The sequence below is a fragment of the Ixodes scapularis genome, unplaced genomic scaffold, assembly GCF_016920785.2.
Source record: "Ixodes scapularis isolate PalLabHiFi unplaced genomic scaffold, ASM1692078v2 PGA_scaffold11__112_contigs__length_91849675, whole genome shotgun sequence".
NCBI lineage: Eukaryota > Metazoa > Arthropoda > Arachnida > Ixodida > Ixodidae > Ixodes > Ixodes scapularis.
Genome location: NW_024609837.1, coordinates 41,684,510 through 41,697,923, shown reverse-complemented (window position 1 = coordinate 41,697,923; position 13,414 = coordinate 41,684,510). Strand labels below are relative to the sequence as shown.

General features: G+C 45.7%; 1 protein-coding gene across 1 annotated transcript in view; it reads left to right on the top strand.

Moving 5' to 3' along the window:
* Positions 1-2,368: 2,368 nt before the first annotated feature.
* Positions 2,369-13,414, top strand: part of LOC8039252 (potassium/sodium hyperpolarization-activated cyclic nucleotide-gated channel 2) — a 29,771-nt gene continuing 18,725 nt past the window's right edge. Inside the window, exons 1-2 of the mRNA XM_029979889.4 lie at positions 2,369-2,544; positions 5,283-5,446. Of these exons, the coding sequence (XP_029835749.4) occupies positions 2,399-2,544; positions 5,283-5,446 (310 nt within the window). The 5' untranslated portion in view covers positions 2,369-2,398. The remainder of the gene's footprint in view (positions 2,545-5,282; positions 5,447-13,414) is intronic.

Sequence of the window (13,414 nt, the reverse complement as noted above, 5' to 3'; positions counted from 1 at the left end):
CGCACCGCGTGAGTCCCGCAATCCGGAGACGGCCATCTTACTCAGTGTACGTGACGCTGCTGGCACTGTTCCGGAACTTCGCTGTTTCTATAGCGGCTGCGTTTGCTCGTTTGATAAAATTAGTGATAAAAACGTCAATGCAACCGAAATGTTCTGCACGTTTAGATTAGAAGACGGAATTACAGGCGGCCTTCACTGCCGCGGAAGCTCAATCAACTCAACAGCTATTTATTGAATAACGTGAGCGACCTGCTCGAAAAACGAAACCGAAAGAAGATGAGTCGGGAGGGCGAAAACTTTCTCCCGTGTGCCAGAAGAAGGAGGAGAACGTTTCGTTCCTCCCGTTTTCTTGTGTCCGCCTGGGGGCGCGTCAGTAGAAGGGAGGAAGACGCGCCGTTGCTACTTTTTTCCTCCATTTTTTCTTAGAGTGTACCCGCTGCATTCTAATAAACCTCTTGTATTTCGACCCTCATTTTTTTTTCTAAAATATCCTCGTACGGGGATACCTCCTTCCTACCCCACGACTGCCCGTTTCGATCTGGATTAGCATCGTACCGGCGTGGTGCACGTTAAAGACCCCAGGCTGGCGATCGTACTGCACTGTCTAAATTTCCCATCTACAGCTGAGACGACAGACGCTCATTCAATTACTTACTTCCGGTTGTGTAAACATACACACAACACAATTATTGCTGTCTGCCCAATTCGATATTTTTTCTATTTGATACTTCAATTGTTTTACCAATGGGTACCAAAAAAAGAATTTGCAAAAAAAAAAGAAAGTCAAAAACTCCTTTTTTTTTTTTTTTTTGCTCTAAAGTGCGTACTCCGAAAAGTGTGCCATTCGGTCCGTACAAAGCGGTTTGTTTAAAATTAAATAACCTTGCACGGGACAATCTCTCTAGTTCAATTGTTTCTATGTGACACTTCAATCTTTTTGCCGAAAGCTTTCAAATAAAACTTTCTAAAAAGCAATAAAATAACAAAAACTATAGTCCATGGTTTTGTTTTTATACCGTAGAGTGCCTACTCGTGAAAGTGTGGCGTTCGTTCCAAACAAAATGGTTCGTTAAATAAAGAACATAAAATCCTAGAAGACAATTCACTACCATTTCACCTTACGATAGACAGCAGCAGCAGAATCATCAAGCATTATAGCTAATCCCGCGCGGTAAAAGTATCACGTGACTCTCCGTACATCACGGGCCGCTATGCCCTTCCTGAAGGCCATCAAACACTCACGTGGGATTGGATTGACTTCGATATCGATATGGTGGCTTCGGTGGCTCGTAGTATCATCTAGGGCCCATCGTAAGATGAAACTGAGTATTGTCAACTGGAGCCGTTCAGCCCTGGTCCGCCGTGCTCTGTACGCACAGAGAACCATTGTTCTGAAGGCAGGGGGGGGGGGGGGGGGGGCACATTTTTCAAGCGCAAGCCTATGTACTAGAATGTATTCTTGATAACACAAACAAAGGCTATGTTTAACCTTAGTGATTTGCCACAATGTTCTTTCTAGCGGCACAAGGTGATCACCTTGAAAATTTACAATATTTTTCAATTTCTCAGTTTCCATAAAAATGCATTCTTTATAACGAAATTAAAGACGCTGAGAGAAATATGACTAACGACCTAAACTTCATTAGATACAGACATTTCGGTAAAAGACCTCGACACAAGTGGTTAAAAGAATACACTACTGTACATTATAAAATATTTAAATAAGTCTGTTCCTTACTCCAAGAAGTATTTCAACTTGAGTGAATATAGTTTGAACTGGAATTCAATTACTTTTGAAGAAATTTTACAAGCTTAGGAGCTCTAAAAATTTCATATTTTCAGGACAAAAATGGGGAGAAGAAGCCACTCCACTAATTGCGCTTTCGCTGAAAATTGCGTCCTCTACAGCTACCGAGAGGAACAGAACGGAACGGCATCTCTTTAGAATGTCTGGCTTCCCGCATGTGCTCATTGCCCTCCGTCGTGCTTTGTCTACTCGTCCACGCTCAAAGCTAACGAGACGCCGAAGCATCATCGATGGTAAGAGGCTTGCTCTGGAGTAGAGACAAGCCTAACTTTCCTTACCGTTTTTAACCTGTCAATGACTATAGTGATCTCTAGAAAAAACACTTCGCCATGTAGACATATAAAAATTTGACGCACGCGACAATATACCCTTGAGCGCCGAAGTACTTGAATACTTTCAGTGTCGGTTGATGGATCTTTGACGTCTGATTTTGCGCCCCGCAGAGCAGGCTCTCAGCAACAGCCATGCGCCCCCACCTGCATCGGAGACCTGTCCAAGGGCAAGGAAAGTCACGATGTGCCCCTCTACGTTCCCTCGGTGGAAGTGCTGGGGCCCGGGCACGGGGCCCCGTCCGAGGCCAAGGCGTCCGCGATGCGCAGCTGGCTAGAAGGACTGTTCCAGCCGGGTGACAACAAGCTGGCCATGAAGGTGTTCGGCCACAAGATGGCGCTTATGAAGGAACGCATCCGGCAGAAGGCCGCCGGGAATTGCATCATCCACCCGTGCAGCAATTTCAGGTGCGTGCCTCCCTGCTTTTCTGACCAGCCAACACCTCATTAAATCCTATTCACTTCAAGAACCGGAGGAAAAAAAATGAGACGTTTACAAATCTCTGTAATGCGAAACTAGACCAGACCTCTTAAAGAAAAGGAAGGGAGAGTACGGAGGGGAGGGTATGCCACTTTTCTTCCTCTGTACTCTCCCCTACTCTCCTCCTCCTGCTTTCCTAACCTCTCCTCCTACCGCTGAAAATGTTCAAGGGTGACGTGACACGTAGTCGGGACGTCATTTTCCCCGTAAATTTAGCGGGAAAACTGAATTGGTGTTGAGGTCATGTGACGTCAGTTTTCCTTCTAAATTTAGCGGTGAAACGTAATCCGCTAAAGTTAACGGGAAACTTTCCCCGCTAATTTTAGTGAGAAAATATCTATGATAAATTAGGCGTGAAAATCTCCCCGCCAAGAATAACGGGAAAGTTTTCAGCTAAAGTTAGCGAGGAAATTTAGCGGGAAAAGATCTCTGATAACTTTAGCGGGGAAACGTCCCATTATGCATCACGCGCGGTTACGCCGACACCGACGCCACTCAACCCGGAAACGGGCGCCTAAGAGCTGCGCTCTAAAAAAAAAAGTCCGACTTCTCGCGGAACAATATTGATTCACTCATTTATGGGGTGCATTGCGATATCTGTGAAAAACTTTGAAATGCGTTTTTTGTTATTTTATCAAAACGTACGAGTCTAAAACGAACAAAATCATTTTTTTCTTCCGGCAACCAAGTATTTAAAAGACAACACCAATAAAACTACCCTCTGCAAGGCATGAATTGTGCGCAAAAACCGATTTTTTTCTTTCTTGATGTGACAAAGGGATGAGAAGGCCGCAGTGCTGAATTTATAACGTCACCTAGATAAGCAAACACAGGACACGGATTTTAGGCACGAGTGGTGCGTAAGCATTTGGCTCGTGTTCAATCATCGAGTACCCGAACCACAGCCGAGCGCTGCCGCAGCACTCGTCTCCAATCCACGCGCCGCGTTTTCCTTTTTGGGGTGAGGTCAGAAATACAACACTGCAGCCTTCTTATCTATGAGGTGTTGGTCCAGGGCTGAGGTGAGGGTATCAGATGAGTGCCTCGATTAAAAAATCATAGATTTGACTGTTATTTAAACAAACGTCTCAAGGCGGCATTATAAACCGGGAATGAGTTCGAACCAGTGCTGTAGGCGTTAAAGAAAAAGTAACTAAATTTAGACTCGTTACCTACAAATAAAAGTAACGCGTTGCCGACCTACGTTACCTCAACATAAAAGAACCGCGTTACTGCTACGGATTAAAAGCAGCGCAGGTTGCTTCTGCGTGGCTTATTATTTACGAATTGAAAGGTTTTACTGTTCTGATGTTACAAGTACGCATAATCGCCGTATTTAAAGAAAGTGGGTGTGTTCTAGTGGTAAAAAATATACAAAAGATTAAAGGTATGTGATAGGAGTGCAGAAATTGATATGATTGGGGGCCTAGGAACGCGCAAAACATATATGTGTTATTTTTTTAATTCTTGGGAAGATGTCACGAGTAACGTAACCACGTTACCCGTTACTGGGCATACTTAACGCAAGCACGTTATGATTTACCGGTTTGAAAAACGTAATGAGTACGTTCCTAGATTACACAAAGTAATGCATTGCCGGTAACACCGCTACTTGTGACGCGTTGGCGCCAGCGCTGGCTCGAACCATAGCAAAGCCTAAAATAATAACCGCTATTTTTCCTTAGCTCAAGTGGACCAATGTCACCAAACGTTCCGCGCATGCGTGACGCCACCATTAATTTAGTTAACAAAAGATAAATGGCAGTGCTCAAAGCGGCTCCTGCAGTCTCGTAGTCTGCAATCGCGGAACTGTAATGAAGTTCTCGAACGGGCACAAATACTAAACGTTTAATGGTACATTGAGGCGGCGGTGGCGTAGCCACGCAGCTTGGTGAGATCGGTCTATGATACAGCATGTAAACTAACGCTTTTAAGTCAATTTCGATTTTATGCAAAAGTTGGTTTCTCAACGTATCGCGCTGGATATTTACCGCAGACGTATTAGCAGGTGGTGAAAGTTAACAATGAAAAAATAAATCAAACAATAAGTTAACTCGTTAAAAAAAAAAGAAAAAAAAAACAGAAATTTGTTTTGGTCAATTTATGTCGCCACTTCGCAGACGTTGCATGCGTATATAGATAAGAGCTGCCGACAGATGGCGTACGCCGGGTCGATGGAGCCCCGGCCGATTCGGGTTCTTTCGCGGGATCGTCTGCTATAATAACCGGAATCATCAATCCTGGACGCGGCGGACGCCATCTCTTGGCAGCGCTTATGCCTAAACGTGCATTGTCTGCAAAGTGGGGGCGTAAATTGCTAAGAGCAGGTTTCTGTTTTCTTTTTTCTTTTGAACGAGTTAAGTTTACTCCCTGATTTTTTCACTGTAAACATCCACCTCCCGCTTGCACCTCTGTAGTGTATTGCAGCGTGATACGTTGAGAAACCTATTTGTGCAGGCACCTAAAGTGGATTAAAATCATTAGTTTGCATGCAGTAGTTGAACAAATACAACGTCGTCAGTTAAAAGTCCCATCAACGCAACCATGAATATCGAATACTACGTGATGATTCCCATGCTGACACCGTTATTTGAACTATGTAAAATTTTAATCCTACGGTTTCACTTGGGTGTTTTGCCTAATAACTCTACGCTCTTGTGCACAGGCTCTATTGGAATCTCTGCATGGCGCTGCTTCTCGTGTCGAACCTTATCGTCTCGCCCGTGACCATCTCGTTCTTCAATGATGACCTGTCTATCCGATGGATCGCCTTCAACTGTGTCTTGGATGCAGTCTTCCTGTTTGACATCATCGTCAACTTCCGAACAGGTCAGTGTGCTTGCACTGGAAGTTCATCTGTAACATAACCACTCTCAGTCGCAGTGGGGCATGCAGCATGCAGGTACGAGCAACAGCGGCGAAGCCTAACGATGTTGGTCATGTCATAAAATTATCCGAGATCGAAAAAAAAGTAAGTTGGAAAAATTATAAACTTCAAGGAAAGACACGAGGTAAAGAGCTGACAAAGCAATACACAGCAAAGGCCCTGCGCGGAAAAAAAAAAAAAGAAACGCGCGTTTTAAGAAACAACAAATTTAGAGGACAACTAAGCACTTATGAGCTGTGAATGCGAAAGCAAGAAAGTCGTTCTTCCGCTCCCTTAGTTCGTCTGCCTCGTACTGGCGTGGACGGCCACGTTTCTCTAATGCCGAGGTAACGGGCGACGGCTGAGCGCGCCCTCTCGTGAAGGGGTCGCGCCGCGCTGAGCTCGGCCGTGCAGCCTCTCCGGAGTTTGCCCGTGCGGTTTCTGCGCCCAGCTGCTCCCTCTTACCGGTGGCCGGGTCACTTAAAAAGTAACTGCAAAGAAAAAAAAAAGCGTTTTTTATAAGACCTTAATTAGGATAAGCATGTCTCAAAACAATTTTTTCCGCGAAAAACAATTACAGCAATATTTATTGCGCGAGACTGATTTTAATTTGTGGCCATTTCGTTCGTTTTAAGTCGGGCGCCACAAAGTTGGTAGTATACGCCACGGAGTGGCTGCTATACGTCACGAAGAGGCCGCTAACCGACAGGGAGCGCCGTGTGATAGCAACTCTTCTCGTTGGCTAAAGATTGATTGACAGGTTAGATCTTGGTTGTTAAACCTTTGTAATGTGGTAATTTCTTTTTGAGCGGCATATTTTTGCGTTTAAAGAATAACCCAGTTAATGAGAGTTATCACTCTTTACAAAAGGTTTACTAGACGGGCACTTCCGTTTGGATTTATATCATAACAAACAAAACCTTCGCCATTCTTTTATGGCCACCGAAGTCTGATCCCGTTCGTCTCGCCTACCTTAACTATAGTCGCTTCGCTGAAGTAATCAGTGTTTCGTATTGAACCCAGGTGCTTAAGTGAGACTTTCTGAAGTGAAGTAGTGTGTGTTTAGCAGCTGTCGCAGGTGTTAGTGATAGGAAGCGACGCGAGGTATTGGCTTTCATAGCGCGGTTTGTTACTTCCGCTTTCCTCTTTGCTTTCTTTGCGTGCTTTTTTCTTTCTTTTTTGTGCTTGCGCGATCAAATGTCGGCTTTTTGGAGATGTCAGTTTCTGTAAGGCGGCGCCGTTGCTTTGTAAAGTGCTGCCAGATGAGTGATCGCGAAAGCGAGTCTTCCAGCAGCCATTTCGCCCCGACAACCTGAATGCTATTTGGCTGGAGGCGACAAATGTGTCCAGGTATGTGCTCGTCATTTCGCTGCGGAGGCCTTCGAGATTCGCACTTGTTGCACCGAACGTCTGCGACTGAGACATAGCTGCTACGTAAAAAAACCCTGCACAGCAAGTTATTACGTAAGAGCTGTCCGCAGAAGCCTTCCGACGTCCGAATTCTGCGTTAGATGACAGATTTTTTTCTCAGCTTCCGAACCATCTTACGTAATGTTGTTTGAATTGAATGTTAACTGTTATCGTAAATCTTGGCTTGTGATTACGCCTTTGTAGATCATCTCGTTCGTTTTGTTGGAGACACGCAAACGACGGGCATAACAAAATCGTTTGCATATTGCCCATACCTCGCGAAAGCACTTCCCCAGTCACCTTGCTAAAAGCGCGAAACACGTAGTCCACACCGTCCTGACTGCCCACTTTTTTACCTGCTTTAAGGTGTATTCACACGCAGGACTTTGTCCGCGGACAAGTTCCTACGAAAGGCGTGACGTCACCTTTTCCGGGGTATAAAATCGGCCATTGTTATTTGCAAAAACAGCAGGCAAAACCAAGGGACATGTCCACGGACCTGAAGAACGTGTCTTCGGACCTGATATATCTTGCGTATCACGTGGGCGGACGTCACAGAATATGTCCGCGGACCTGCCAGACCATGATTATAGGGGTTTTGAAAGCGATCCAATTCTGCCTTTTTTCGAGTCCGCTGTGGTCCTCGGACAAGCCCAGGAACCGATTGCGTGGAAGTGCTCGTGGTACACTTCGTTGCACGAGCGGTTTTCTTTTTTTTATATATGCCTCTCACGGTTCTCGTGCACGGATGGACCTTTGCTCATTTTCCTGTACGATTAGTACGCACGAGCTACAGCTGTGGAAGATGCTCGAGGATTCCTGCGCATAGTGAAAAGAGGAGCCGAAAAGAAAAAGAAAGAAAACGACTGGAAATTGTTTTCAATTCGAACATGGAGGCCAACAAGGCTTCACGAGTTGTTGTGGCTTGTGCTCTCATGATGGCGGATGAAGAAGTTGCGGAAGCACCTAATATCGACGCAAAAAAACCATGGATTAAAACATGGATGCCCAAGAAGAAACTCGGTATACAGAATCTACTCTATCAAGAAGTTCTGGAGAGCGACCCCGTAGAGCACCGCCGCTTGCTGCGCGTTGACTCCGACCAGTTTGCTGACATCATACAAAAACTCGACACTGAAATGCGTCCAGCCATCCCAACCAAAGACAAACTTCAACTGACGCTGCGGTTTCTTGCCTCAGGTGTGTGGTTATTCTTCTTACTTTTGTCCTTGTTTTAGCATATTTGAGAGCTACGCTCGACTTAGCCGTGTTTCTTGTTTTCTTGCGAATTTTCAGGCGAAAGTCAACAATCCGTAAGCAGGCAGTTCCGCATTAGCCACAGCGCCGTCAACGTGTTTCTCGTTGAAACTTGTGACACCATTTACAAAATGCTGGGACCAAAATATCTGGTGTCCCCGCGGACGAAAGATGAGTGGCTTGCGATAATGAAGAACTTTTACGAAAGATGGCAGTTTCCGCAGTGTATTGGAGCGCTGGACGGAAAACATGTCACAATTATCAAACCTCCAAACTCTGGATCTGTGTATATTAACTACAAGAAGACCTTCAGCATCGTGCTTTTTGCTCTTGTGGACGCAGACAGCAGGTTTTTGTACATTGATGTTGGCGCACCTGGGTCTGATGGAGATGGAGGCATTTGGAGGACGACACCACTGCGGAATGCCATCGAGAACGGAACAGCCGGTCTGCCGATCTCAGGACCTGGACCGGTCGGCGTCCACCCGTCATCGTACGAGACGACGCCTTCCCCTTGTCTACAAACTTAATGAAGCCATACACTGGTACAAATTTGGGCGGAGAAAAGGTTATATTTAACTACAGGTGTGTTGCCTACATTGTGTCATTTCTAAACACCGTTTTCCTTATTGTTTTATTTTATTTTTTTATTTCAGATTAAGCCGAGCCAGACGGGTAGCAGAAAATGCGCATTCCGGCAAACCGTTTCAGGTTTTTTGCACACGACTATCGATGCCGAACCAGGAAGGGTCACCTCATTCATTAAGGCGGCGTTTGTGCTGCACAACTATTTGCGAGCTGCACCTGTGCTTTTTAAAGCGTCGAGGGAGGACCACCAGCGAAAAAGGACAATCTACTTCGGGCTACGAAGTTGCAAAGGGCGCTCCGGGGCAAGAGCTCTAGAAGGCGCCATCGCGTGGCAGGGGGAAGAGGCGGGCCTTAATCTGCGGATAAATAACAAAATGTAACCTTACCTGCATGTTCAGACAAGTGCAGAAGCAAAGATACCTTTTCATGAGCTGTATATTGCTACTTCCTTTACTTAACAATCGTTCATGCATGTGCTGGGACTTTGACCACCAAAACCTTTTGTGGTATGCTCTAATTGTTCAACTTTATGTAAATAAACTTGAAAGAATCTTCAGTGTTTTCTTATTTTTTATTTCGTCATGCTATAATATTGGTTCGCAATCTAACACACTCGCCCACTCAAACAAAAACAGCCGTCAGGTCCTAATGGAATAAGTACGAAAGGCAAAGGATACAAGCGTTTGTTTGTTTTCAAGTATTCCCTTTACTTATGAGTGCGAAATGCTAATTTTGGTTTAACATTTTTTTGTTTAAATAGGGTTCGTTGAATTACATTTGTTTTTGCTGTTGGTCTAGGTAACGCTTGACGAGTTCCAATACCTCTATCTGACACCCAATAAAATTGGTTCCGTTCAGGCTTCTCATGTGGCCCGCCACTACTCTTCCAAAAGTATCAGCGTCGTCGCCACATTTTTCAGCTGCAAAACTTTCGGCAATTTTAGTGAAAGCAACCGTGCGCTCTTTCCACCCAGAGCTGGAGCAGTCATCTGCTTACTTTTTTCCGTCATCGCACTTTGAGCGCTTCGCATGAGTGCCAGACGCTTCCACACTGGAACTCGTTGTTCCGCGCGGTGTGTGTGTGGAATCCGTGCCAAGGACGGGTTCCCTCATCTCGGTCATAACAGACGACAATTCTGTCTCACTGTCCATCTGGAAAGGTAAAAGAAATACGAATGCGTTACTCTAGAGGAACTATATGTAAAGCCCCCGCTTGCACGGGAGATTATCGCAAGTGTCGGCCATTTACTGTTCAGAGCAATGAGGGAGAGATAAAGAGAGAGAGAGATAGTTTTAGTATTGAAAGGAGGACGGCAATGGGGTTACGTGACCAAGCGTAGATGTCACCACCGTAGTATTGTGGGAGAAGCGAGAGTTGTTTTTTTTTATATAGACGCAGCAGGTCGGACCCATCGAAGGCTCACCGGCGGTTGGCCGTTTCACTTGCAAAATTTAATAAAAAAAAAAGCTTACTCAATAAAGGACCCAGTACACTGCATTTAAGGTCAAAACTGTTGCGTGGCCCTGAAATTTGAATTAAACTGCCTTGCGGCCAGGACCCGGCCCGCGGGCCGCCGGTTGTGAAACCTAGTGTCTCGCAGCTTTATCCAGAGACTATCAGCACTTCAAGAAACCGTGATAAACACGAGTGAACGAAACAAAATGCTGAAGCCTGAACGAAAAAAAAATGCTGAAGCGTGTAGAGCAAAGCCAGAACTCGAACGTCAGCCAAGCTAATAGGATTCAGTGACCTCCATCAACGAACGCTCGACAACGTTTCGTTCGATAGGTCTAAAAAATTAAGTTAAACGAATGGGTCAACCCGCCAAACGTTACTCACTCCACTGGGATCATTGTGTTGGTAAGATTCGTTGCACTCCCGGGAAAGGACAGGTTTGCTCCGATCCAAGAACAGGAGACTGCGGTAGAACCTCCATCTACCGTTGTACGTCTACCCCGCAGCTTGGCCGCTCTTCGTTTTCATGATCTTTTCCTTCTCCCGTCTGTAGATACGTCGCTTTTCTTGAAAAAAGCTCCTCACTCCCTCTGAAATATCAGACAATAATAAGCGGTCAAATACAACTCGGGGTCGACACTAATTAGTCCGCCTTCAATGAACCCACCTTCCGTGTAAGGCCCATACTGGGAGTAGCGCCGTTGCATTTCATTGGCAATTTGTTTCCAGAGCTCTGATTTTATGCCGTTGTTGCGGTACTGGTCGTCTTGAAGGCACCAAAGCAGCGGAAACTCTTCTACGAGTGCGATTAAACACAGCGTCGCTTCATCGCTGAGATCCTTCATCGTTGTCGTCTTCAATGTCAGGTTCATCAGACGCTGGCGGGATTGGAATCGACCGTCACGTGCGTTGCGTGGCCGTCTTCTTGTTGCTTGGAACGCAGCGAAGCACCACCAAGGCTCTGGCGCGAGGTGGGAGCGTTGGGAAATACCAATCCTGAACAGATATCTCGTGCAGCGAAGGCAGCCAGAAAGGTACGAGCTCGGACTCGCAGTTCTCGCCTTGGTCCACGGCAACCATGCAGTATTAATTCGTATGTCCTCGGACTTGCACAAGTCCGCGGACTAGTCCGTTGTGACATCGAAGCCACGTGATACGCATATTTCACAGGTCCGCGGACATGGTTCCCGAAATTTGTCCGCCGTGTGAATACACCTTTAGAGCAGTTTGTACCTGCTAGTAGGTATGCCTACTGAAACTGCAACCCGAAACTAGGGGCAGTACCAGTGATAAAAAAAAGACAGAGTTGGGAAAGCTTGATCGCCCTACCCATTCTCTAAACTCTCAAGTGATTGTACCACAATAAATGCACCCACATCTCTTCCCAAAGTAAAGAAAAGCACTATGTTCACTCCGTAAAAAAATGGTCTCAGTTCATGCATCTGTGGGCAGGTAGGAAATCTTACCCACATTTATTCACACAGCATGATGAGCGCAACAAACTTACAAGAAATTTACAAGAAAATATTGGTTGTGACTTATGTTTTCCTGAAATTCTGTTAACCGGTCGTTTGCAGGACCGAATCATCTTACTCGAGCGGTATGGGTCGATGTGCAGACACGTCGCTGTGCAAACTCAGTCACCAACACGAAGCATAAAATCGGCAGATTTAGAACAACACTCCGGAGCCCATTGTTCAAATAAAATGACGTATTTTTGTTGAAAACGCCCGCAGCTTTTTACTCGCGGTATGCGTCGGGAATATTCCACATTTTGAAACGGAACGAAGGAAGATCTACTTTTAGAGACGCTCGCTGCGTCCTCCCGGACCAGCTGGACCGGATCAGCTGACGACGACGGGACTGAACACGTTGAACCTCAACACCACAACAACCATTTTGCGCTCCGTGTTAGTGTGGGTTTCTATTTCCAAGCCCTGCAACACACACCACGAACGTTTCAGTTCTTTGTCTCATCGAGGTGTCGCAACAAACAAAACGTGATCGCCTAAGTCAACGCAGCGCTACCGTGAACGTTGCCTTGAGGTTGCGCACTCGTGGATTCTGTGACTCCCTTCGCTTTCAAAGCACACACGACGATTACGAATGATAGTTTCCGTCTCCCGGCAACATCAAAGAAACAGTTCTCCCGGTCACGTCTTTGCTACATGCGCTCGCGAACCGCGGAACTTGTCGCTTCCCGTCGAACCAAAAAACAATACCAGCGCCATATTGAACGTGCGTTGTTGCCAGAGTTTCTCCGACCAAACAAGAACAACGAAAGCAAACCGGCTTTAGATTCCAGCGTACATCGGCGGCACCTTCCCCCCGTTCCCCGTTCCCCCCTCCCTTTCCTGGAGAATCGGCATCACTCGAGATAGGCAAATATACGACAGCACTACGAGTGCAAAAACAGGACTTTTCGGTAATTTTTCGCATAACCGATAGTTTTGTGAACCCAGCAGCTTGGTTTACTTCATACAGATTTTATAGACGTCGAATACTACTTGCAAATGTGCACATGCGCGCGGAGGAATAGGTGACGTCTGCTATTTACGCGCCGCGTGCGTATAACTACCCATCACATACACTCTATGTATCCCCTCCGTTACAATAAAAAAAAATATAGCGCGAGCTCAGTTGCTTTGCTAGCGCTTTTCTCATTTATTCCCTATAGTAGTGAGGCCCTCTCATTCTTCCTGTTTCGAGTTATTGTTTTGACGTTCTCACGCGCAAGGTACACCCTTGAGTTAACTTGCAAAGCGTCTAAGCTTTGCCGCGCACCCGCGGGTGTACCTAATTACTGCGTGAGTTACAAAATGAGGACAAAACTCCTTCAGCAAAACCTTCAAGAAAAAAAAAAGAGCCATTTTTTATTGCTAATACATGATGTTTATTTTTTTACTCGCAAAAGACAAATCACATACAAAGATGAAGACAAGAAGATATGTGCTAGAAAGCAAAATATCGCACATTCGAAAGAGGTCGGTGTGAAAAAACGGAAGGAGATGCATATGTCTTGAGTTTCTCAAGGGCAGTCTTTGCCAAGATCACTAGCTCAAACTTATCGCTCGTGAAGCGATCCTAAAAAAATAAATACAGTATCGCATATTTTTAGTTGCGATTTGTGAAGCACCGGTCGCGGAAATATGTTGCACAAACAAAAGCCCGAGGCGTGCCATCGCTGGTGACTCTCCTTTTACTGACGCAATACGCTCGC